A 25,781-nucleotide genomic window follows, 5' to 3' on the forward strand; every position below is an offset into this window, starting at 1 on the left:
CAGTGATACCCAACATGTCACCAACTGAAGGCAACCCCTGGGAAACAGTCTACCCACAGCCCAATCTTGAAACCAGACAGATGAAGCTGTCTGCTATAAAACTGAGATTCCCTTTCACTTTTCCACAATTACAAAATTGTTTGTGGCAGTCCCTGGAATCATTTATAACTGAGAGAACAAGGGAAGCCACCTTCAAACTCCAGTTTCAATAGACCTGAAATCCTTCTGGAAACCCAAAGCAGCTACACCATTTGGTATCCCCAGAGAATACGAGCAAGAGATAAAACCAATCCCACCCAGGGAAAGAAGGGCCACGGCAGAGCTTGGACTAATTTCTTAGTAACAGTCAGCCCTTACCAAATTTTCCTGTTCCACCATTTCTGTGTGCCTAAGAATTTGAATTCATAACTCACTGTGGTTGTTTAGTTGCTAAGTCGTGTCTGACTCTTTTGTGATCCCATGGACTGTAGCCCACCAGGATCCTCTGTCCAAGGGACTTCCCAGGCAGGAATACTGGAGTGAGTTGCCATTTCCTTCTCCAGAGGATCTTCCCAACCCAGGGATCGAACCAGAGTCTTCTGCACTGGCAGGTGGATTCTTTACCGCTGAGCCACCAGAGAAGCTCTTGTAACTTATACCCCTGTTTTAAATTCCCACCTCCAAGGGAGCCAAGAAAGAATACTGACATGTTTATGTCAAGGACCTTCCAAACAGTTACAGGGAAAGTCCTGAGGTGGCATTTTTTTCTTCCCAAATTGGGGGACTGCATGCGTGGCTAGTATTACCTCTAAATACCCAGTGGACACCCAGGAACACGGCCACGCTAACCACAGTAGCCATTTCAGTCAGGCCCCCTCAAACAACTTACTCCTAATTTCTACAATATCTGGGTGGCAAAGGAAGCCCAGTGGGTGCTTGTAGATACAAACAAAAGCTTGCTAAAACCACTGTGTCTGGGAAACTGAGACATTCCCAGGCAATCTACTCTTAGCAGCAGACAGAAATAAAAAGGCTTGGGAAGAAGAGAAACAGACATATAATGTAACAGTTTCCTGAAAATCAGTATACCAAACTTCCATGACATGTCAAGGAATCAGACCTAATTCTGCTCTGATTATTTGTGGTATGTCATTATTAACATTGCAGGAACATTTTTTAAGCCACTATCACCACTTTGATGAAAGAAAAAAACTAACATTTCATAAGAAATGTTGAGAGCACCATGATTTGAAAGAAACTACTATCAGTAAACTTAACAGCACTCTAAATAAAGAAAATTACTGCTGTTAAGACATACTGTTCTGAGAATCATCAGGAAGAGTACCAAAACACTAACACTGCCCTATATAAGAAATTATTCAAGTATGCATTTGAGTAATTCTGCATTTTAATTTAACCCTTTGAAACATTAATCAAACTGTGGCTAATTATAGGAATTAAGGAATTAAACGATGGAATCTTCTAAAAGATATTATTTAAAAGGCAGTTTATACAATTACTTGTATAGATGTTTGCTTTAAAGAGGAAAACAGTTCTACTGTAATGAAAAGGGTCTTAGAAAATTAAATTAACAAGGGGGGACCAGACTGATATGAAACTAAATTAGCATCAAATGCAAATTACAGGGTACTTAATGGTAGAAACAGGTGCAGAGAAGAACCCTAAATGAGATAAATGAATAAAACATCCCTCTCCACAAATGTGGAAGCTGACACAAAGTCAATGATATGAATAATTCAGCAGCCTCCACACTGCTGTTGAGGTCAGCCTGCCTTGACCTTTGAAACAGGAAGTAAAATTCAGTTCAAATTTGAGTGACTGGAAATATAACAGTTATTTATTTTTTTATATTAAAAAACCCACAGAATTTTTTTAAAATACAGACGCAGAAAATATACAATAGATTTACAGTTTAAACTAAAGCTACATAATCAAAGTAGCTGGTAAACAAACAAATTTTAAAAGTTGTTAGGCAAGATTTCCCACAAACCATATTTCAATATGGAAATCCTAAAAATAAAATAAGTGAAAACATATATATCAGTGCTCAGCTTATTAATCAAACTCCCTATGAGAATAAATTTCTAAATTTGTATCCTTTCTTCACATTATTTCATTGTTGATGTCACTGTAAAAAAGCATGTCATAATTTTTTAAAGCAATCATACATTTTTATTAATAATGCATGGAATCTCTCACTTTTATAAGACAAAATTTGGTTAAACTAGATTTTTAGAAATCTTTATGAAGCTGCTCTTTTTTAAAAAAATCCTTCAAACCATGATTTAATAAATGTTGCAGTCCCAAAATTAGGTTATCTGATAAAAATGTAACCCAGGTTCAAAAACAAATCATTCCCATAAGTGAATATTTACTGTGGTTTTATGTGTCTTTCATGCTTTCTTTCCCCCTTCTTTGTATGCTTCAAAAGTATTTTGTACAGTTAACTAGTGAAAGTACTTTCCTTATTTCAAATCGAATTTGGTACTGCTACAGATTAACACAGTATGACAACAAACCAATTTCTACAAGCTAGAAAGACACCACAACTTACACAGTATATCACCCTCATCATTATTTTACAGGATGGCATAAAAGATGCTTGATAATAGCAGTTATCTCTGCCCTCCAATGGGTTCTATTAATGGGACCCACACCTTGGCTATCTACCTTTCATCTATCTACTATGCTTGTCAGATGTAACATTCTGTTGAAAGAGGAGGTTAACTTTATTCTCCAGTTTCAGAGAGGGTTAAAGCTACACGCAAGCAACACACACACACACACACACACACACACACACACACACACACACACACACACACAACACACCAGGCATCTATGAGGAATGGTAAACTAGTCCACAGTGTAATTACCACAGGAGGAAGTTTGAAATGTGCTCCTTCTAAATAAGTGTTCATTCGGCAGAAGCAAAATTAAAGACTCAGGGTGTGTTTTTTTAAATTATTATTATTATTATCTTATTGGCTAAATCTCTCCTCGGTCGACATTTAATAAAGGGTGATAGACCAAACACTGCTGATTCGGGGCTTGGCGTAATGACTGACCTGAGTGAAGGTTTGTGTACAAAGTGGCTCCCCATTAAATAGGGCTCTGTGGAAGCAGCTGGTTCTCATTTTGAAACAACCGGTTTCTCTATCCCCAAGTGCTAAAGAAAATAATCCCTGCCATCTATGACTACACACTTTCACAGAGGCAGGAATGAGAATTTGATTGTGGAGATAATTAAAGTCATTCCTGGAACTTCCAAGAAAAAAAGGGGGGGGTTGGAAAAGAGGTGGGATTGAAAGAACAGTCAATGATAGTGTTTAAAATTAAACTATGGCAAATCATCTGGAGTGAAGCAGGAGGAGGAATCCCTGCCTTTCACAGAATTTGGTGGAAGCAGTTCTCCTTTCTCTCCACCCCGAAGCTCAAGGGGAAGCCAAGATGCCCCAAGTCAGGGCCACAGCCCCTGTTCGGCTCAGATGCCAAAGAGTCTAAACACAGCTCGAGAAATTCCTTGTCAATGATGGCACATCACGATGAGGTTTTGTTTTTTAAGTTTCAGCCTCAAATAAAAGAGCCGGAGAGGAATCCATCTGGATTCTGCAACAAAGTTATCCCAGTTGACCTGAAACACTAAGATTATTTCAACATTAAGAGAAAAAAAAAAAGGTATCAGATCTTTCAAGGCACACTTCTCTCAATCATAAGAAGAGCTCATGTTTTGTGTTTTAACACTATGCTGCTCAAATAAGAATCCATGCTCCAGTATCCTCAGTGACATTCGGCTGAAGCTACATTCCCCGAACGCCTACAGATTTCATGGCCTTGCAGAAAACTGAAATATGTGTAATCTATCTGTCTGCACTATCTGCCTTTAACGGGAAGAAGAGAAGGGCTCAATGAAGACAATCCGGGGCCTCCCAATTAACCTGATTAGTTCAGCACATTGCTCTCAAGAATGACATCTTATCTTGAACATAAGGGAGAACTTCCTTCCTCAAGAACATGCAGGAGCCCCCAAAGCCACAACAGAGATGCAGCCTATCAAAGATGAACGGCCTCTGCTTCTCCTCCCTCTTTCCAGCTCTCAGGCAGGTCAGGGAGACCGGCAGACATGACGACTGATTGCATTCTGTGTCCTAAGGACAGGAGGCAAGCTCCCGTCTGCCCAGGTGGCCTTGGAGAAGGCTGGGAAAAGGGATGCCCTGTGGGCAACTTCAAGCCCCTTCTTTCAGAGTCAACCAGGCACATGATGGGATTGGAGTGGGGGGCAGGGGGAGTTGAAGGGAGGGGGGGATTCATTAACCCTACAATCTCCAGAGTAGCACGTCAATATTACACCTGCCTAAAAGAAAAAAGCAGTGAATTCTTTAAGTCTTCAAACATTATATAAAACAAAGGCACTGCTGAAACTTATGGTACCCTAACACTGATTTCACATTTGATATAATAATGGGAGACTACCAAGTTGCCATACAAAAACAGAGCTTTCCCCTGAACTCTCTGAAATCTACTTGCTTGCAAAGAATACTGTATGCGTATGTGTGTGTTAAATTCACATTATCATGTGTAACAGACATACTAGTTAACAGAATATATTCTTGAAATGTGCTTTGCGTGAATGTCAACAGCAGGGTTTTTCACTTACTTGTCTGTTCTGTGATTTACTTGATCAATTAAACAGTTAGGCAATGAGGGCATCTGCATGGTAATCGTGTGAAGATTAACATTTTTAAGTGTAACAAATTTAATATTTTATCTTACATTTTCTATTTCTCATCATTCTTTAATGGCAGTGCCTTTTCGCTTTATTGTGTAGTTATAACAAGCCTATCTTTAGGCAGAGAGATCAGAACACCAAGGTTCAACTCCACTTCTACCTCTTTCTTTCTTTCATTTCACAAAAACATACTCTGAGCACCTACACCACAGCAGTGAGGCCACTGTGCTGAGTGCTGGAGCTGCAGCAGCAACCAATATATGCACACCACTGCCATCTGGGGCTTACAGTCTACTTCCTGAAGAGTTTATCTGCCTCAGCAAATACAAGAGGGAACTAAAATTAGAATTTCAGAGCTGGAAAGTGTCTTTGAGAGCTTTTCATTCCAGCCCTTTTAAAAAAAATAACAGCCACCTTCTACTGACTGTGATTTATGGGCCAGACATTGTGCTAAGTTCTCTCCATGCATTATCTACTGGAGTGGGTTGCCATTTCCCTCTTCAGGGGATCTTCCCGACCCAGGAATCTAACCTGGGTCTCCCGCATTGCAGGCAGATTCTTTACCATCTGAGCCACCAGGAAGCCCACTTATTCCTCACCACAACCCTAAAAGGTAGGAACTACTACTCCTGCCTAGTCTCACAGATGAAGAAACTGGAGCTTAGAGAAGTGAGACGATCTGCCTGCACCCCAAAGTTAACACTGGCAGAGCTCAGATTTGATCCCAGGCAGTCTGACTCCCCAGCCTGTGATTTTAACCAATGTGTAGACAGCCTTGAAAGTGAAAGTGAAGTCGCTCAGCCATGTCCGACTCTTTGCGACCCCATGGGCGGTAACCTACCAGGCTCCATGGTCCATGGGATTTTCCAGGCAAGAATACTGGAGTGGGCTACCATTTCCTTCTCCAGGGGATCTTCCCAACCCAGGGATTGAACCCAGGTCTCCTGCATTGCAGACAGATGCTTTACTGTCTGAGCCGTAGACTGCCTTAGAGGAGTACAATAAAACCATGGAGTTCGCCCAAGTTCAATACCACTGAGTAAGAGCTAACAAGTAACTTTCTTCCTAAGGACATTTTTCCTCTGCATCATGATCTCTATCGATCTGAAATAATATTCTCCTATTAAATATATATTTCTTTCTACACTTACTATTCCAGTTTTTTTTTTTTTCAACTCTGAGGTACTAAAAATACCAGGAAGGTGGGAACCATATGTGTCTTATTCACTGTTATATCCCAACCCTGAAAACAATGTGTGGCATATGGTAGATGTTCAATAAACATTCGAGGAAAGAAAAAAAAATGAGCAACTCTTCAACAAGGGGACTTAACCACCATGATGAACTTCAACAAGGTAATTTTGCTTGTAAGAAAGCTCCACGGCAAGCATCCATTAAGAATAACAATCCACATGGAAGATTATGTACAGATTGCAAGAGCTACCTGATTTCAAGCACCTAATATGTGTCAAACTCTGTGCTAGCTATTTTAAACCACACAATTTTTCAAACTTGAGATGATTTTCCCATTTCAAAGATGAAAAAATTAAACCCCATGAGATTCAAATACTGGGAAGTAATGGTGGAGGGATTTGATTTTCTGCCAGTGAACTCCAAATTGTAGCCCTTTTCCACCGTACTCTGCCTTCTTCCAGATTTCTCTTTGGATAATGGTCTGTTTTATCCCCTAGTGAAACACACAATGGTTTACTCATCAAATTAAATGAGGACACAAGAACTCAAATATTGCACTAGCAGTGGGCACAACAATTTACACTATTACTATTTTTTTAATTAATTTTTTTATTGAAGGATAATTGCTTTACAGAATTTTGTTGCTTTCTGATTTATGTTATTACTATTATTTTTAATCTCAGAAGTTAAGTGCCAAATCTACCAAGGAAACTGTTTCGATAAAAAGCTTTAGATTAATTCATGGAAAAAAGGAATTGTGGATATCAAGAAAAAGAGGCTTCACAAAATACTGAAAACAGTCTTTCATTTCTTCAACTGAACAACTGAGATGGGAAAAGATCAGACTGAGAGCTAGGACATGAAGTTTCAATCACTTGCTCTGCCACAAATAAAGTTCCTCAGGGATATGCCTCAGTTTACAGATCTATAAAATGGAGTTAATTTCTGCCCTCACATTTGTATGAAGAGAATTCTCTGAAATACTACACCTTAAAGGTCTCCAATACCTTTGCGAGTTCTATTCAGATGTAACTTACTAGTAAACTCATAATGGTCAGAGATATTGTTTATCTTAAGGTGCTCATAGGCCAGGATTCAGATCTGGTCTTCAAGAAAACATGAGGGTGGCCAGAAAAGGACACTCCCACTCCTGTAGCCACAGAAAGAAGAACACAGGTTTTTGAAAGACATTTTGAGATGTACACCATTCATCTGAGACTAGAATCTGGCTTTAAGGAAAAAAAAAAGACTGTGTAGCAAAATATGGGTTTTCGACATTGTAATAGCTTCAATTCCATAGAATTCCAGGTGAGCTATTTCAAATCCTAAAAGATGATGCTGTGAAAGTGCTGCACTCAATATGCCAGCAAATTTGGAAAACTCAGCAGTGGCTACAGGACTGGAAAAGGTCAGTTTTCATTCCAGTCCCAAAGAATGTTCAAACTATCGCACAACTGCATTCATCTCATATGCTAGCAAAGAAATGTTTAAAATTCTCCCAAGTCAGGCTTTAACAGTACGTGAACCATGAACTTCCAGATGTTCAAGTTGGATTTAGAAAAGGCAGAGGAACCAGAGACCAAATTGCCAACATCTGTTGGATCATCGAAAAAGCAAGAGAATTCCAGAAAAACATCTACTTCTGCTTTATTAACTACGCCGAAGCCTCTGACTGTGAAGATCACAACAAACTGTGGAAAATTCTTCAAGAGATGGGAATACCAGACCACCTGACCTGCCTCCTGAGAAATCTGTATGCAGGTCAAGAGGCAACAGTTGGAACTGGACATTGAACAACAGACTGGTTCCAAATAGGAAAAGAAGTACATCAAGGCTGTATGTGGTCACCCTGCTTATTTAACTTATATGCAGAGTACATCATGCCAAATGCTAGGCTGGATGAAGCACAAGCTGGAATAAAGATTGCCAGAAGAAGTATTAATAACCTCAGATATGCAGATGACACCACCCTTATGGCAGAAAATAAAAAACTAAAGAGCCTCTTGATGAAAGTGAAAGAGGAGAGTGAAAGAGTTGGCTTAAAACTGAACATTCAGAAAACTAAGATAATGGGATCAGGTCCCATCACTTCATGGCAAATAGATGGGGAAACAGTGGAAACTGTGACAGACTTTATTTTGGGGCGGTCCAAAATCACTGCAGATGGTGACTGCAGCCATGAAATTAAAAGACGCTTGGAAGAAAAACTATGACCAACCTAGACAGTATATTAAAAAGCAGAGACATTTCTTTGCCGACAAAGGCCTGTCTAGTCAAAGCTATGGTTTTTCCAGTGGTCATGTATGGATGTGAGAGTCGGACTATAAAGAAAGCTGAGCACCAAAGAATTGATGCTTTTGAACTGTGGCGTTAGAGAAGACTCTTGAGACTCCCTTGGACTGCAAGGAAATCCAACCATTCAATCCTAAAGGAAATCACTCCTGAATATTCATTGGAAGGACTGATGCTGATGAAACTCCAATACTTTGGCCACCTGATGCGAAGAACTGACTCACTGGAAAAGGCCCTAATTCTGGGAAAGATTGAAGGCAGGAGGAGAAAGCAATGATAGAGGATAAGATGGTTGGATGGCATCACCAACTCGATGGACATGAGTTTGAGTAAGCTCCAGGAGTTGGTGATGGACAGGGAGGCCTGGCGTGCTGCAGTCCATGGGGTCACAAAGAGTTGGACACCACTGAGCGACTAAACTGAATAGCTTCAAAGATAATTTAACCAACTCTCTTTTCTAAAGAACTTTCTAATAAATAAAAAAGAGACTTCTCATTTTTCATTTTTTTGTCTTTGTAAAAGTGTGTGTGTATGTGTGTGTGCACATGCATATGTGAAAGGAACCAAACCTGACACAGGTTCTGGGTTCTTTAACTCTCCATTTTGTGAAAGATTTAACCAATAGTGCATCCAAGACTATCAAAAATGATGTCCTCTGGTGATCCTGTGGCTAAGGCTCTGTGCTCCCAATGCAGGTGGGCCAGTTTTGATCCCTGGTCAGCAAAACAGATCCTACATGTCACATTTATGACCCAATGTAGCCAGTTAAATAAAATCTTTTAAAGTGATGCTTTAAGATATTACTAATGGATCAGAATACTAATGAATGGGAAACATATTCAAAATAGGGGGAAGTTACTGTTCTATTGAACAATAATAAATAAATTGTAAGAAGCATTATATCTCTATAGATAAGAGTTTTTTTTTTTTTTTTTTAAAAAGCTTTAGTCAAACCATGGCTGCTTTCAGAAGGGGGAGGGCGACAACCTCTGACCATTGGCAAAGCTGTCCCCCTACACTCTGCCTCCTAGGTCTCACCAGAGCAAGAAGTGACACTGTCCAGTGCAGGCCACACTCGGGGCACAAGGAGAGAGTAGGATCACACAAAAAAGCAACAGCTACCATCACAGAACAAGACAGCCTAATCTTTCACTTTGATCATTTCCTATTCATTGATTAAAAAAAGAAAAGAAAAAGTTCTTTCAACCTGGAAACACCATGTCACCAGCGTTCATGCCCCAGAGAAGGGCTCCTCCGACTTAGTCACCTATCTCCCCACAGACAAAAACATTATCAATATCTGGTCAGTTGAGCAGCAAATAAGCAACAACAACAAAAAAAAAATTCTTGAAAGATTTTTTATATTGATGTTAAAGGGGCATTTTTTTTTTTTTTAAAGCCACCATAACCTTGACAGGAACCAAAATTTGAGAGTTTTGCCAAAACCTATACAGTATGTATAGTGACCACATCCAGATTAAAAATTCACACACCTGCAATTTAATTTTCTCTTTTTTCCCCCTCTCTTGGCAGGGAAAGTGTTAAAGAAAACACTAAAAGGACAAGTAAGTGTACAGGGTAGGATTTACTGGCATTTACTTTTAATCTATGGCCCTTCACTCTGTAGCTTATCGGGCCTCTGGCAGTCCTTTTTCCTCCTTTATATTTCATGAGGAGCCCCCCATGCTGCTACTGAGAGACAGAGCCCAAGTGCCTATAAGCTTTTTGTCAGGTAAAAAGAGAAGAAAAAGGAAAGGAACAAGAGGAAAAGCAAAGCTAAGAGGCATCTATTAGATGTCACCAGGCTTTGTATTCATGTCAATGATTCAGGATTAGAGTATTTGAAATAATCTTATTGAGAGGAATCAAAAGGCCCACCGAGTGAGAGGCTGCTCTGTAGCATATGGCAAAGGCTCGAACAATATCTTATTAAAGATGTGTTGGCTAACACTATTACTTTATATTATATTACAAAACTATTGTGCCTCCAACAGTTAGCAGGATGGTATAGTTACCGAGGGCCATTTTGGAGGTTATTGTGTGGGATCGAGCTATATAATTTGCCAGCTTGTCTAGTTACATCTTTCCAAGTAGGGTTTAGAGGCAACTTTGGAACTGGAACCAAGCACTTCACCTTCAAAAATTAAAATCCCTAAAGCACACTGAAGACCACTCTATTCCCACTGGAAGTGGAATATACATTACATGGATGAAACGCCAATGGCATTTTCTTCCCCAGAACCGGTTTCATTAAGTTTGCATCATTTACCACATGTGATCCCCTGTCCCCCCATGAAAAATATGCAGGGTCTTTTTTTTTTTTTTGGCTTGATTCCCCTCCTCATGAAAAATACACACAAACACACACATACACTCAGCTTCACACATTAGCAGCGTTAAGGCAATTAAAATTATATTACAATAAATACTGTAATGTTAAAACCTTCATTTACCTTTGGACAAAGGCTTGGAACTGGAGAGAGTGTCTGAGAGGGAGATTTATCTCCATCTACCCATATCGTTAAAGGCAACACGCAATCAAAGACAAACCTGTAATGTGCACCATTTTTCATTGATTGCAATTGGAGTATTTAGGTCACTTTTATATTATCATGGGTGGTATACAATTACACAGTTTGTAAAGGGAGGGATGAGACAGTAGGTGAGAGAGAGGGAAAAAGATGGTCTTTTTCAGATAATACCTAATGCAAATTAAAATGACCAAAATCTCACAACATGCAGAAGCTTCTAAATGGAGTTTTTAAAATCTGTCCATTTTTATTAGAGTCTGGTCGGGGGTATAAGTGATAAGGAAAACCAAGGTAAATTTATCACTGGAGAACTGAGTTGCACTTCAGGAGGGTTTGGGTTTTTTTCCCATTCTAAGCAATTTCTTTTAGAAAAGCAAAAGCATATTTAATATACTGATATATTCTCATCACAAAATGACTGTGCAAAGTTGTTAGATGACACACAAGGGACTTTGTTCAGCTTCTCTGTATTTTTCCAGAACTGTTACAAAAACAAAGTTATGATGACACGGGATTAAAACCCCACACCATGGGCTGACACCCAGGCGGGTAACACATATGCACGACTGATTCTCCAAAGCTCCCTGAAATACATTTCTTGGAAGTTGCTGCCATTATTTCCTTTACAGGAAAGCTACAGTTGTTCATTATACAGTGTCTGCAGTAGTATTATACTGTGTAAAAGTACTCTGCATTATGATACACTGTCAGCATACTTGAAATCCATTTGAATGTATCCTGGCTGTATATTTGGGAATAGCTGATAGCAAATGGAATATAGACTGCTATTAACTGATTGTATTCGTTATTTTCTTATCGTGGTAGGAAACTGCATACAAATGTACGGGCTCATCTCCTATTCAGAATGGTATCTGAGATGTGATGCAATTTAGAATGATAGTCTCTCACGTAGTCTCATCGCTAATAATCACATATGAATTCCCACCGAGAAAACAAATGTTTAAATATGGTAGGATTAATAAACAACCATAAATTCACGCTCAGTGTCAGCGCAGGCTTTTCACTTTTAAAAAAAACGCAAACCTCTCAAACCAACCAAGAGGACAGCAATTATCTTGCCTGCAGCAATTTTAAAGAATGAATTTCTCCTCTTTTTAATGGGGCATTCAAAGTTAGGAAATCAGGTGATATAAAAGGCATATCAGAACTCTGGGAAATGCATTTATACCTCTGGGTCTTCGAGCCCTAGATAGCTATTTGTGTACCTTACAGAGTGATTATGTTTAGTGGTTGGTCCTTCCGAAAACTAGATGAACACCAAAATAATAAGTTAAAAGGTCAATGAAATAAAGCCATGAAACTCTGACTAAAAGCCTCATCTGCAACTTTAATACAAGTATGCTTATGTTCATGTTAGTTGAGGACTTTCTTTTCACAAAAGACAAAAAAAATTTAGTGCATTTTTGGATTTAAGTCTGATGATAAAAGACAAAAAAATCATTTGTTGTCAAGGGGCCGTGATGCCTTCACAATCTTAGGATTGCAGATATAGGAATTAGAATATAGCCCACCCTGCTCAATGGTTAAAAAAAAAAATTACATCCTAATTCTAATGTTTTACCATAGTTTTTCTGTTATACAGATGAATGTATATGTTACATATATGTATCAGGATCAGTTTAATCAAGAAATTAGCTTGGTGTTAAGGCAACACTGCACTTTTCTGAAAAGTCTTATCACAGCATTCAAACCTCTTAGCTGAAGAATGAATCAAATAAAAATGTTTTTCTGAACAACCCTGATGCAGGTAAAATGGCCATTCCAATATTTTCATTCTGAACATTCTATTTCAGACAACAATCATAAAGCAAACCCATTTAGTGTTACCGAAGTGAAAGTGAACTAGATGTGAAAGATCTTTAGACAATTCTGGAAAGAAACAAGTACACACTGTTTTTTCTTTTTAGGAGACCCTTGGGTAAGTGTGGCCTGAAGAACTAGTTCCAAACAGGCATAAATTCTTCATGTTACAAAGTTGGTATGCTTTTTTCAAATGTTGCATGTCAGGGCTTACGGCTCCAAAGTAGATACAGAGATTCTTATAAATGGAAAAGAAAGACCAATCTATTAAGCTGCAATAAGCAAGCCCCAAATCTTTAGAGGTATATTAGTTGACAGGCTTTAAAAATCCATGTTTTTAGTACTGGTTATGAAGAACTCAAACTTGCAGATCACTTGAGCCGCATTACATCCCAAAAGGGCTATGTCTGAACTCACACGAGACCAAGAAAGTAATTTGAGGAGGAATTTCATCCTTTATTATTTCTATCTATTAAAAGAAAAAAGTCCACTTGTCAATTCTCAAAATCCACAGTGCAAGGAAATGAAGAATTGGGCTCTTCTTTTCTCCCTTTATTTAGCAGTCCAACTATTTCATCAATCACACTGATCTTAAATTGAAAAACCAAACGAACAAATATTGAGCCATCCCCCTATCCCGCCCTACTGGAAGTTAGCAGCACAAATCTGGCTGGAAACTTTAAAGCTCTGTGTGAAAGGAATCCTATAGCATAATTCAGAGAAAGAAATGTTTTTGTCAGACCCATCTGTATTCATCCATGTCATTGTTCAAAGAAAGTTTAGTGATCCAGGGTAGAAAAATAAAGAGTTTTGTGAAGCAAATCTAGAATGAATGGTAATCCTAACTAACAAGATAAGGAATAAGAGTCTAGTCTGCACACTTAATATATTCAGTTCAAGCATTTATAAAGAAGTTTCCACATAGAAAATGGAAGATTTTTATATGAATTCAGAAAAACTGGGTTCCCAATTCAGAGTACCCTAGGTGACTTTTGTCATTATCATCTTTTCTGATTCTTACAAAGTAAACCTAATTAAGAACCTCTCTCATTAGTCTTCCAGAAAAATTAGCACAGCTTATGCTAATTACTCCTGCAAAATTTAATAAACTCGTTGAAATGGGAATAGTCTAATGAGGTTTTATTTATTGAACTAAGATAACTCCAAGGAAAAAGGTTAGGACACAAGGATATCCGATGTGGTAATAAAACTACAATTTATTCAATTTCTAAACATGAACTTTATTGCAAACCTTTTAAATTCAAATATGAGTTACTATGTGAATATGTTAAATCAATCTCCACCTTAATCCAATAATTGCAAGTCATTTTTTGCTTTTTACTTTAACAATAATTACCACACAGAGCCCTTTACCTCAACAATAATGAAATCTGCTGTTATTAGTTTCTGGTCTCAGCTATTAAACAAAACACATTTGACTTTTCCCATGTCCACATATTCCAAATATCTAGATCCTTGCACACAGCCTGGTTTTTATAACTCTCAATCAAACAATTTGGCATTAAACAGAAACACAACCAGGCAGTCAACTCAAGATGCACACATCATCCATTTACAAAAATTTCCTTCCAAATGTTTTTGAAGTGACTTGACAAATTGTCATAATTGTAAAAAGAGTTGGGGTCATATTTTTCTGACTATGTTGCCTGCTATCATAAATGAAGTAGAAACACATTTTCTAAATCACAGTATTTAACTGCTGATTTTGTTAATTCCACTTTTTTGATAGACTATGCCAAGCTGACCACTTGCAGCAAACCACTGGCAGCAAATAATACTGCCAAAATTTAACACAGAAATAGCTTATCCTGCACCACTGCCGTATGACCATAAAGCCTCTTCTATCAATCCTATAAATAGTTTTCCTGAACAACCACTACTAAAAGTCTTTCGACTGATAAAAATAGCACTGTTCTTCCAAAATCTGAAGGACAAGCAAAGGGAGCTAAAAATTATTGGTGCCCAAAATGTGACTGCGTGTTAAAACTATGCTAAATCCTAACACAAGGGTTGCCTGTACCCTCAGTCCTACAATTGCAAATTGGATGCATCTTGTAAAAACAGTTACTCCTGCTACTGAACGCAGGCCCCATAACCTATTTTTACAAAACATGCAGGGATTCACATCTATAAATCTGAAAGCAAATCAAACCCTAAGCACGTAACGCAGATATTATGCAATCGGTAATATAGAATCAAATTGGAAACTATGAAATTCAAACACAGTTGTCATCATTTTTTTTTCCTTTGCAGCAATTTTATGGAATTGAAAAATCTTTTCTATTTCGCCCTTCCTTGTGTAAGTTCTTTTCCTGTTGTTATTCTCTTGTTAAAAATGGAAGTTTCACATATCAGCACAGACAGGACTGGAGCTTTAAAAACCTTTGGCAGACTGAAGGACAAATAAATTCTGAAAACTCAGATGCAAATAAAAATAGCTAAATGGGGTTTTGCATATCAGCTGGCATCACTGCTTGAAAAGACAGCTCATGGGAGACAGTGGCAACAGCCAGCAAATAAACGTATGTTGGGACTCATGCAGATAACCAGGGTTTCAGCTGCTTTTCCAAGTACTCCTCTCTTAAGAGACCAAGATTGGCTAACAGCATTTTCTACTTTGTCAAACCAAAAAGGAAAAAAATAATGAAAAGGATAAATGTCATGAGTAATATCTCTAAAGCCACCAACAGTATAAAGTGCATACTTATTTTACCTAAATTGTTTGAACTACCCTAGCCAAGAAAAGGTTTTAAGTACCCTACTGGGATAGATGCAAGGCGGCAACAATAGAAGCCACACTAATGCAATCCAGGTAACACAATCCTGTTTCAAAAACACAGGCCGGGCTAATTACAGTGCTGCTGAGTCAAGTTTCTTATGCCATCGCAACCCACAGAAACAGGTCAAAATCAAATGTTATTCAAACCACAGTCATATCAACCTTCTATATCAGAGTCACGGCTTAAAACCAAACGAAGAACTTAAAAGATTAACCCATTCAAAAGAAAAAAGAAAAAAAAGAGCATTTTCATTGCGGGTGGCAAAGTAAGGCTCTTGCCATCATCTAAACCAAAAGAAACTGTGCGGCAGAACCAAATGCTGATAGTTTCAAAGTTTGGGGCAAATATTTGGGCTGGTCTTTTGATCAGAACACTTTCTTCCTAACAGAAGAGTAAAATCTGCTTAAAATAACAAATGTTATTTTGAAGCGAGGTATTTAGGTGAAACAAACAGCATAAAGGTTATTTTTTTTAATCTTATTTATCTGAAGATTTATCTGCCATTGCAAAAAAAGAAACTGCATAATGGCGTGTCTGCTTCTGTAGATAAACATGCTATATTAATTCTATAGGCAGCAGATAACTTCATTACACTCTAAAGGTGGGTGTTTTCAGCTTTGAATCAAAGAAGATATTAAGCAAAGTTATCAAGTTATCCAGCAAAGATATGTTTTTGGTGAATATAAGGGGAAGATAGTTAAAATATCTGACTCAAATGCAAGCTTTATAAAACTGCTGGGCAATCAAAATTGGGTTTAAGCCTAAAGAATCACATAAGTCAAAATCCACAACCAATGTTTTGTCATAAATCACAATGAAGAATACTTTTTCAGTTAACCGAAAAATGATAAAGCCCTCCTAAAAGTAAAGAATTGGGAAAACAGATAGATGTGCACCAGCGGGCAGTGGCAGGGGAAGGGTATCCAAAATCAATATTACCAAACCCCAAAAAGGGCTTTTATTCAGCTGTTGATCTCCTCAATGAGAGATCAGTCAGTCTTACTTGCAAGACTCTTCCAGCTAGTGGAGGGTGCTAGCTCTTTTCCTAGCTGACAACTGACAGTATCTATAAACCTTCCAGGCCATTTAACTCCCAATGAGTAATGCTATGTAACAAATGGTTTATCATACATGTTTCCATACAATGAATTTCAATAATTAAAATGTAAAACGAATATTTGGAATGCGACTTTGCATAATCTCTGCACACACTGACTCGAAATTGCGCCGAACAACTAAAACAGATTTATTGTTCTACAGTGATTTACTTGGTCATGTCAGATTAGTAATATGGATCTGTTTAAAAACACAATAATTAAGACAAGCAGGATAAATTAATCAACTTCCAATGCAGTCTGAGCTACAATCAAACCCGGGAAATTACTGTAGAAAATCTTGGTTCACAGATCTCTTTAAAACTGCTTTTATGCATAAATAAAACCTTAAAATGTAGATGGATTACGTCCAACAGAACTACTGTAGCTAAAAGTGATAATGATTCAAACATTTTTCAAATAAAAGTTAAATATTTATAAGCACCCAACCACATTTCATAAATCACAAATTATTATTATTTTATTTCTGAAGCTTCCTGGCACAGCATGAGGATTGAGCCACAGAAAGTCAAGAAAGAAGAACATTCCTTTAGGAGCATGAATCAGACACAAAACTGGAGCAATCCAAGAAAGCGGGCCTCCAAAGAACATTCCATATGGCTTTCCCAGGAATCGCAATAGCTCAGCGCAGCAGATGAAGTCAGGACCAACAGGCAAATTTCGGCCACATGCCTTCCTAACCCTCACCCGAGAGCCACACGAGGCAGGTGTTTCATTATAATGAGGAAAAAGAACCGACTGAAAGTAGAGTGGTCCCTACCTGTCAATTATCACTGGATCTGAGGGAGTCTCATTTCGGTTGCCACAGCTTTTCTTGTCACAACAGCGGCTGCAGAGCAAAAGCGAGAGGATTTAGTACAACCATTACAAATGTAAAATCATCATTTAGGCAGACAGAAGGTTCAAATTGCTGGGTTGCAAATGCTAGAATTACCACAAGCCATACCTGGCAATCAACGGATCCCTGGGACAGAATATTCTGTCTGGGTCACCTACAGGTTAATGCCAGGTTTAACCTCGCCCTGCACAAAGGTGGGAGGGAGAGGGACTCTCTCCAAGCGAGGACTGACAGCCCTAAGACGGGGTCTCCCCATCACTGCCCGCAGAACTGGAAGACTTCACTGTGAAACGCATTATTACTACATCTACCCGATGAGAATATTCAGGGTTGTGGGTGGCTCAAACACTCTTCCCTCAAGATCACACTAATTGCGTGGAACACGTCAGTCATGAGGTATGAGTGATTCTCCCCCTCCAGTCATGTTGTATTCAATGGATTCCTTTTTCTTCTCCTTTCTCTTTTGTAGGAGACGTTTCCTTCAATCACAGGTTCCTGAAATCCTAAAACTGTAACGGTCTGCTTTGGAACCATGCTCAGAATGTAAGGGTGAAAGTACAACACAACAATTAAGACAAAGAGGAAAGATAAAACACAATAGAGATCCGAATGTCCTCTGGCTTTTGTGCCCTCCACCGGTCACTGCGTCAGTTCTCTGGGAGCAGTATGGACATGGATCCGAAGGCTGGCAAAGGCCTGACAGTAAATGCTCTTTATTAGATCAGAGAAGAGGCAGACATGGGCAAGAAAAGCATCTACTATCAAAATCCCATCCCATGTGTGACCTTAAAATTGCCAGTGTTTTCTTAAACTGAGATGCTTCTAAAAAGTGAAAAATTAGAGTTTTCGAAAATTACCCATGGTCAATGGAAGACTATCCATCTGAGACTTGTCTGAAAATAAGAAATGTGTCCACTGGCCAGTCTATACCTCAGGGAACACTATAAAAACATGCATTTGATCAATCATGGAGGTGAGGTAGTTATGCAAGGGTTATACATTACCTGCATCACAAATAAAATATGCATTTATCTCCCTCTTACACAAGCGCGCACATACACGCACGCACACACACACACACACTCATTCGACCTAGTGAATCATAGAGCCTAAATTTGGAGAACTGTTGGAGAGAAACAAACACTGAACTTTATTTTCAGGACCCAGAAATATACACCCGCACAGGGAGTCTTTCACCAAAGTTGGGAAGTCTCTCTCTTGGCCATTACTCTATCTCTGAAAAGAGAATCAGCTTCCAAATTGATGCTCATTTTATTTGTCTCTCATATCTTCAGAAAACAACAGCAAGAATTCTCTCTCCTTTGTCAGAGCCCCAGCAGAAAACCACACCCCTCGCCTTAGAGTCATTCCCTTTCTGGTTCAGAGGAAACAATTTCCTCCAGGTCTGAGTTCAGCTATACTAGGATTTTGAGGGAAAGAAAGCCCAAGGGATCCCAACACGTAAAAGAGAGATGTAGGAAAAAAAAGGGACTGAGAAATCCAGTAGTTGACATGAATGCCAAAAAAGTAATGATAATTTAAAAACTAAACTTTACTATCTCTGAACTCTACTTCCCTGCACCTACATTTCAAGGGCTTGCCAGGAGAGTGCAGTGGTTAAGAACACTGACTCGACTCAGAGTTAACTTGTGGCACTGGAGCAAAGTACTTCACCTCCTGGAGTCTTAGTTTCCTCGTGTATAAAATGGAGCAATTGCAGTACCCACCTATAAGTGTGAGGGCACAGGTCTCGGAAAAAAAGCCCATCGACAGAGCTCAAGTCTTTATCCAAGGAGAAAAGCAATACATGGGAAGGACTATTTCTCCTGGCTTTTTCTCTTTTCTTTTTCAAAACAGTGATTGGGCAAACCTCCAGAGGTCAAAACCCTCACCATCATCCTGCCTGGACTATTGCCTTCCAGGGACCCTTCTAACTTGCCTGATGATAATTTCAGACTAGAATCTACATCTCAAGATGATCTGACCCTCCCCCTCCTCACTGCACCACCCTCAACCAAGTCACTTTCATTTCTCACTTGGACTCCACATTGGCCTCCTCTCCACTCTTCATCCACCACCAACAGCCAGAGTGATCTTTTCAAAATGTCAATGGAACTGTCACTCCACTGCCCTAGACCTTTTAAGGGCTTCCCACTACACTGAGACTAAATCTATAGCATGACAGGGAGCCAGAACACCTCCCCACCTCTTGTCACTCTCCTCCAATGTGCCACACTCCAGCCTCACTAGCCAATTTCAGTCTCCCCACTCAGTCTGACCCCAGGGCCAGGTGCGGGCAAGCCTTTGGGCCTGGACTGCTCCTCTTCCAAGCCCTCCCTAGCTAGCCAGCCTCTACCCACTCTTTGGGGCATCCCAGGAGGCTCAGGGATAAAGAATCTGCCTGCAATCAGGAGATCTGGATTTGATCCCTGGAGAAGGAAATGTCCACCCACTCCAGTATTCTTGCCTGGGAAATCCCAGGGATGGGGGAGCCTAGCAGGCTACAGTCCGTGTGGTCGCAAAAGAGTCGGACACGACTGCGTGACTAAACAGCAGCACCCTCCTCTTTGGGCCTAGGCCTCTAGACTCCTTCCTCAGAGAAGCTGATGTTAATACTTGATAGGCTGCTCCAGGTTTTCCCTTTCAGGGCACTAAACAAAAAGCAAATTATATTCTTATGTATATACTTGTGTATTTTTTGTTACTATCTTTCTCCTCCCACCCCTCCCCCACTAACCTATATGTTTCATAAAGGAACACACTGTCAATCTTATTTACCTAGCGGGTAGCTGTAAGGCCTGGGATAGAACAGAGAAGATCAAATAATGGTTGGTTGGTTGGTTGATTGGATGACTTCATGAATGAATGTATTATACTAGGGGAAATACAATCCAATAGGAAGGTAGCAGATAAAGGAAGCCACGCTGCCCCTCTGAGCAGACGCTGCCCAAGGAAGGAAGGTTCACCCCCACCCCACCCCCCAGACCACCTCCCCAGGCAAGGCAGCACTAGGCCTGAGATCTGCCCTGTGCCTTAAGCACTGTCTTCATCCCCTTAAAATACAAGTGCCCTCGAGTGAAGCCAGCTGAATCGAAGCACAGCCTAAGTGAGAACCACCCTCTCTGCTGTGCCCCAAGGGACCCAGAGCAGAAAGCAGATGAGAAGAACAGAGGTGTAGAAGGACGAAGAGAAGAGGAATAAAACAAGGAAGATGGACTAAAGGGCTGGAGGTCACTTAATGTCATTTATAAAGAAAACTTTACACAAAGTATGAAAAACAGCCCAACAGGTCTCCTGCCTCTCAGGTCATATCACTGCACTGCGTCGTCATCATCAAAATGGGATTCCTGGGCTCTGCGCTGCATCTGGGGTGGTAACAAAGTAGTGTCTACGGTTTAAGCCCACTTTAAAAATAAATGCATATACACGTATACATATATGTGTGTGTACATATATATGTAAATATGGGACTGTGTGTAGCATTAAAAACAATGAAGGTTGGTTTGTCCACATCATCACAGAAAGTCTACATCATATTACAGCTTGAGAAAGCCAAACTGCAGAATAGCATGTATGGTGTGTGTGTGTGTTAGGTCACTCAGCCGCATCCAGCTCTGAGACGCCATAGACTGTAGCCTGCCAGGCTTCTCTGTCCTAATGGAATGAGTTGCCATCTCCTACTCCAGGGGATCTTCCCAACCCAGGGATCAAACCCACATCTCTTGCATCTCCTGCGCTGGCAGGTGGATTCTTTACCACTAGCGCCACCTGGGAACCCCCATACGTATGATATGGGTATGGTCCAACTTCTGGGAGAAAAAAACCAGTAGGAAAGACAGAGGGAGGAGAGGAAAAAAACAAATTTTCACAAGCCACCCTCAGTTCCCTCAAATTTCTACACAAAGTGACAGCCTATCAAAGCCCTTCTCTTACCACCCCCAGAGCTCTCTAGCCCCTCATCCTGCTTCACTTTTCTTCCGAGCACTCATTTTACATTTATTTTTCTTCTTTATTGTCTCTCCATGAGTACAAAGGTCTTAGATTGTTCTGTTCATTCCTATATCCCCAGCAACTAGAACAGAGCACAGCACACAGTAGGCCCTGTGGAGTAAGTGAAGAAGAGTACACATTCCATTCTGTATTTCTGCAGTCTTTTGATTGCAATATTATTTTCCTATCAAAAAACTAAAAATTAACTGCAAATTGGGAAAGGAAGGTCTTTCTTTAGGCTGGGCCAGCATCTAACCTCCTGAATCTCCCTACTTCTAATGCAAAGCCAAGCAGAACAAAGACCGGTCCTTCCTTCCTTCCCCATGTCAGTCTTTCTCTCCTTTCCTCTCTTCTCCAAGCTGAAATGCCTCCCCCACCCAGTTGCCTCTACTGAACCCAGAAGGACCAAGAAAGGTGGGGACCAACCTCTACCATACACAAGGCAGGCATTAACCAAGAAGGGGAAGGATGAAAGGAGAACAGATTCACTTGTGTTTAAGGCAGAAGAGGTCTTGGGCTGAAACAATACAGTACAGGGAACAACAGACACAAAAGCACTCCAAGGGAAAAGCTACTATGTTAACAGAAGAATCACAGTGCTAACTCCATCCTCATTATGGTGTGACTGATGGATCTTGTTCCCCTCAAATGCTGTTCTTGAGATTCTTACTAAGTGTGTCAGGCACTGCACCAGGCACAGACCTGGCATTTGCTCCCTGAAGCAGGCATCTACCAGGGGGCTTGGAGTTTCCTCATTTGCCTTGTCACAGAGCAGGATTCCCACTACTTCACATCCATTCTCAACATGCACCCCAGTGGCAGGAGACCAATGTGGCCCAATCACAGGAGGGGGTACCCTGCCGCACCTGGGGTCCTACATACACTGTGGACTCAAAACAGCAGCCCTTTCCCCAGAAAGACTGTGTATCCCTCAGACAAGCCTGTCCAGGGAAAAGCAAGCTTGTGAGTCTCTTTCTGAGCAGCATGGCCTAGGTAGTGCCTCTCTAACACACTGACACATGGCTTCATAAATCAGAGCAAGAGACGTTTTCCATCTTCACCTCAGGGACATAGAACTTCTTCCCAGACGTAGAGGCTCTCTTAACTGGAAGAAAGCATCACCTCCACCTCTAAGCTTTACAACAGAAAGCAAGATTATTTCACCCATTAGCCAAAATGGCTGGAGAACGAGCATATGGTTCTCGGAACAATTTGATTAATAGTAGTAAGTTCATTCTTTCCCTCAGTTAACCGACATATTCAAATTCTCCCATTCTTAAAAAAAACAGACTTGCTCCTTCTTTTGTTGAGTTGATTTCTTCACTGCCCAACTATCTCCTTGAGAGAGCCTCCATCACTTCTTGCCACCTGCATCCCATAAAACCTGGCTTTCGAGTTAGCACTTACTTGAATATCCTCTCTTGAAGTTCACCAGTGACTTTCTGGTGCTCCTCTCAGTCTTCAGGTCCATCTGGATCTCCCTACACTTATTATGTGGATGGCTCCCTGCCTCTGAAATACCCTCCTTTCATTTCTATCTCCTGTATGTTCAAGGTTCTTTTTCCTAATTCTCAAATGTACCAAGAGTGACACTGTTCCCCAAGAATGTATCCACAGCCTCTCCTCTAATGCCCCATCCCCCGTGGATCCCACGTAAGGCCATAGCTTTACCTCGCACCTTTGTGAAAAGACCTCGGAAGTTGATTATCCTTCACCCTGACTGTCCAGATCCAGGCCACAGGCTCACCATCTGCAGACCTCTCCCCACAGAAATCCCACTTGGACCACCACCAAATGGACCAAAACACTCCTTCGCACACCCTCTAAAATCACTGTCCTTTCTCACCATCCTCTCAATCCCTGCAAATACATCCTCCCTTCTCTGAGCAGCCATGGTCTTTGAGCTCATGTCTCATCCCAGTCCACTCTTTCTCCAGTGCTCATCTCCCAGGCTAACCTGTCGGCTCTCCTACTCCAGGGGCCAGTCCTTTCTGGCTCTTCATCCCACTGTGTTTTTGCAAAGACTAGAAGAATGAATGAAAATATCCTTGACCAGCATACCTAGAATGAACAAAGCATGTTAACATCTTAGTGGACATTTCCCTTCCTTTCAACAGTCTCTTAATCTTTCCCTCTGAGCAACTATGCGCCGGGTACTTAGCTAGAGACTGCAGATGTTGCTACTACTGCTCCCACTACTTCCACTGCTTCTATTAACATCAATGCTTATACTCTGCTGTGACTATTGACCATAACAATCAACATTCAGCACTTACTATGTGTCGGGTACCAAGATAAGCATTTACAGGGGTTATAGGATTTAATCTTAATAATGACCCTATGACAGAAGTCACAGTTTCACACATTTCTCCTCATTTCACATATAGGCAAATAAAGCAGAGAGGAAAACTGGACAACTTCTTCATCTTCAAGGAGCTCTTAGTCCAGCAAAGAAAGACTTGCCCTAGACATACAGTTACAACGTGCCGAGCATACAGTTGCAGTGTCCGAAGGAAAGCACAGGATATAACAGGAGCACAGAACAAGGGGGCCTCACTCAGACCAACAACCAGGGACACTTCCCTAAAGAAACATGCCTCAGTGGGAATCTGAAGAACGAAAAGAGAAAAAGCCAGCCCAAGAGGAGGGAAGAACAAGGCCTATCAAGGGCCCAGGCCAACAACCCTGAGAGCTCACGGTCCACAAGGCATGAGGCACTGACAGTGGGGAAAGAAGGCTTTCCTAAAGAGAGCACTCATCCCCTGTAACTGTCCTGTGTCCTGGAAAGGAAGAAAATCTGCTTCCACCTGCCGGGCGGGGACTGGAAACTGGACTCACCTTCCAAGCAGAGTTTCTATTTTCCCTTCACATTTTGAACACGAGATGTGGTGGTGCATATAATCAAATCCTTTGTGGAATGAATCCTGCTTTTACATTTTGAAGAGCTTCATCCCCAAGTATTAACAAAATGTAAAGATGACTGGTATGATAGATTCCAGTTATCCAAAATGCAGAACCTCTCCCAGAATTCCATGGAAAGAGTTCTATGCCATCAAGTCAAAGGGGTTTTGTCTCAAAGAGAGACAGTAATTATAATCCCATGGCACCAAGTCCTTTACATAGCTCATGCAATGGATTACCCTCTCAACAGAACAAAACTGATTTTTTATATTTGCAACCACCTTATACGTAATTCCCTGATGCTTTTTTTTCCCCTGCCGACAACAAAACAGAATCAACCCAAGCCCTTTCCTGTCGCTCTAAATTCTCTGTCTCCTTTACCATAGCTTCAATGTACTATAAATATACCTCTTTTGTGACATAAACACAAAGTTTTATTGTGCCGTTAGCCTTGATAGAAAGCACTGCAGAAAGTTGTTTAGAAATTAAATATCTAAAACAAGCTATTTTAAAATCCAAGGCCCTCACTATTTCATGTCTGCAATGAAGAAATTTCATCTTAGGGAAAGCAAGCTGTCTTTCACACCATATGGTTAATGGTGGTGCATAGCAATTAGCCAGGCTGATTAATGGTGAACAGACTCTAATTTTATGCTTATAATTGAGCCTGCATTTGCACCCCTGGTGCAAATTCAGCACATCCCAACTTCCACTTACAACAGGCAAGAAATCAAGAGAAATAGGATGGTGTGGAAAGTGAGAATTTTTTCCGAAGCCCCCTAAAGAGCATCAGATTTGCAATTTAAAAGACTGTTAGCCACACAATAGATGACAGGCTTATGTAATAGGGTCATGGCAGCCTGGTAAACAAACAGTACCCCTTCCACATCTATAGGCAGCCAGGAAAACCTTCATCTGTAACATTAGCAGAATGACATTTTGAATATGACTTTTCCCTTTTAGGCACACAATACAAACATCATTTGCCTTCAGTGGCTTGAGGATTTTATTTTTTGCTATTTTTATGTTTCTGAAAAATAGAACATCAGCCGTAAAGCACCCCAACCAGCATAATAAAATACTTTGGGCCAATGAATTTTAAGAACAAGAAAAAATATAAACTGCATTAATAGAGGGTAGGCTTATGTGTGAAAGGCATAATATATCTTCAAGTATTTTAAGAACAGAATTATTTCTAGCATAGTCCAAACATGTACAGATATGAGATGCAAATCTATGATTTACAGATATTAGTCGGCCTATTGGTTGAGATCCATCTTCCTGTCTGTCTCCAGTTTGCTAGAATTATATGGAACAGAATACAGAGAATTCATTCTAACAACATGCTAATTGTGGGAAGGTAAAACAGAGATATGGTTGGAAATGCAGAAATATGAAGGAGGTCATTTTTTAATGTTCTTCAAAATGATTTTACTCATTTATTCTGAAAAGTCCAGCTCAGCTCTAATAGTGCAACTGCTGTATGCAATATAACACTAATTTTGCCTAAAAATATCTTCTAAAAAATCCCTGACCGTATTTTGGTATTTTGTTGCTGCTTTAAAGTTA

The 25,781-nt window shown here is 40.2% G+C and overlaps 1 protein-coding gene across 2 annotated transcripts in view; it reads right to left on the reverse strand.

Moving 5' to 3' along the window:
- EBF1 (EBF transcription factor 1) overlaps positions 1 to 25,781 on the reverse strand; it is a 405,187-nt gene that overhangs the window by 364,118 nt on the left and 15,288 nt on the right. For both annotated transcript variants that reach the window (XM_052642605.1, XM_052642604.1), the window contains exon 6: positions 17,244 to 17,312. In XM_052642605.1, the coding sequence (XP_052498565.1) occupies positions 17,244 to 17,312 (69 nt within the window). The remainder of the gene's footprint in view (positions 1 to 17,243; positions 17,313 to 25,781) is intronic.

Source organism: Budorcas taxicolor, chromosome 7 (assembly GCF_023091745.1).
Source record: "Budorcas taxicolor isolate Tak-1 chromosome 7, Takin1.1, whole genome shotgun sequence".
NCBI classification, from domain to species: domain Eukaryota; kingdom Metazoa; phylum Chordata; class Mammalia; order Artiodactyla; family Bovidae; genus Budorcas; species Budorcas taxicolor.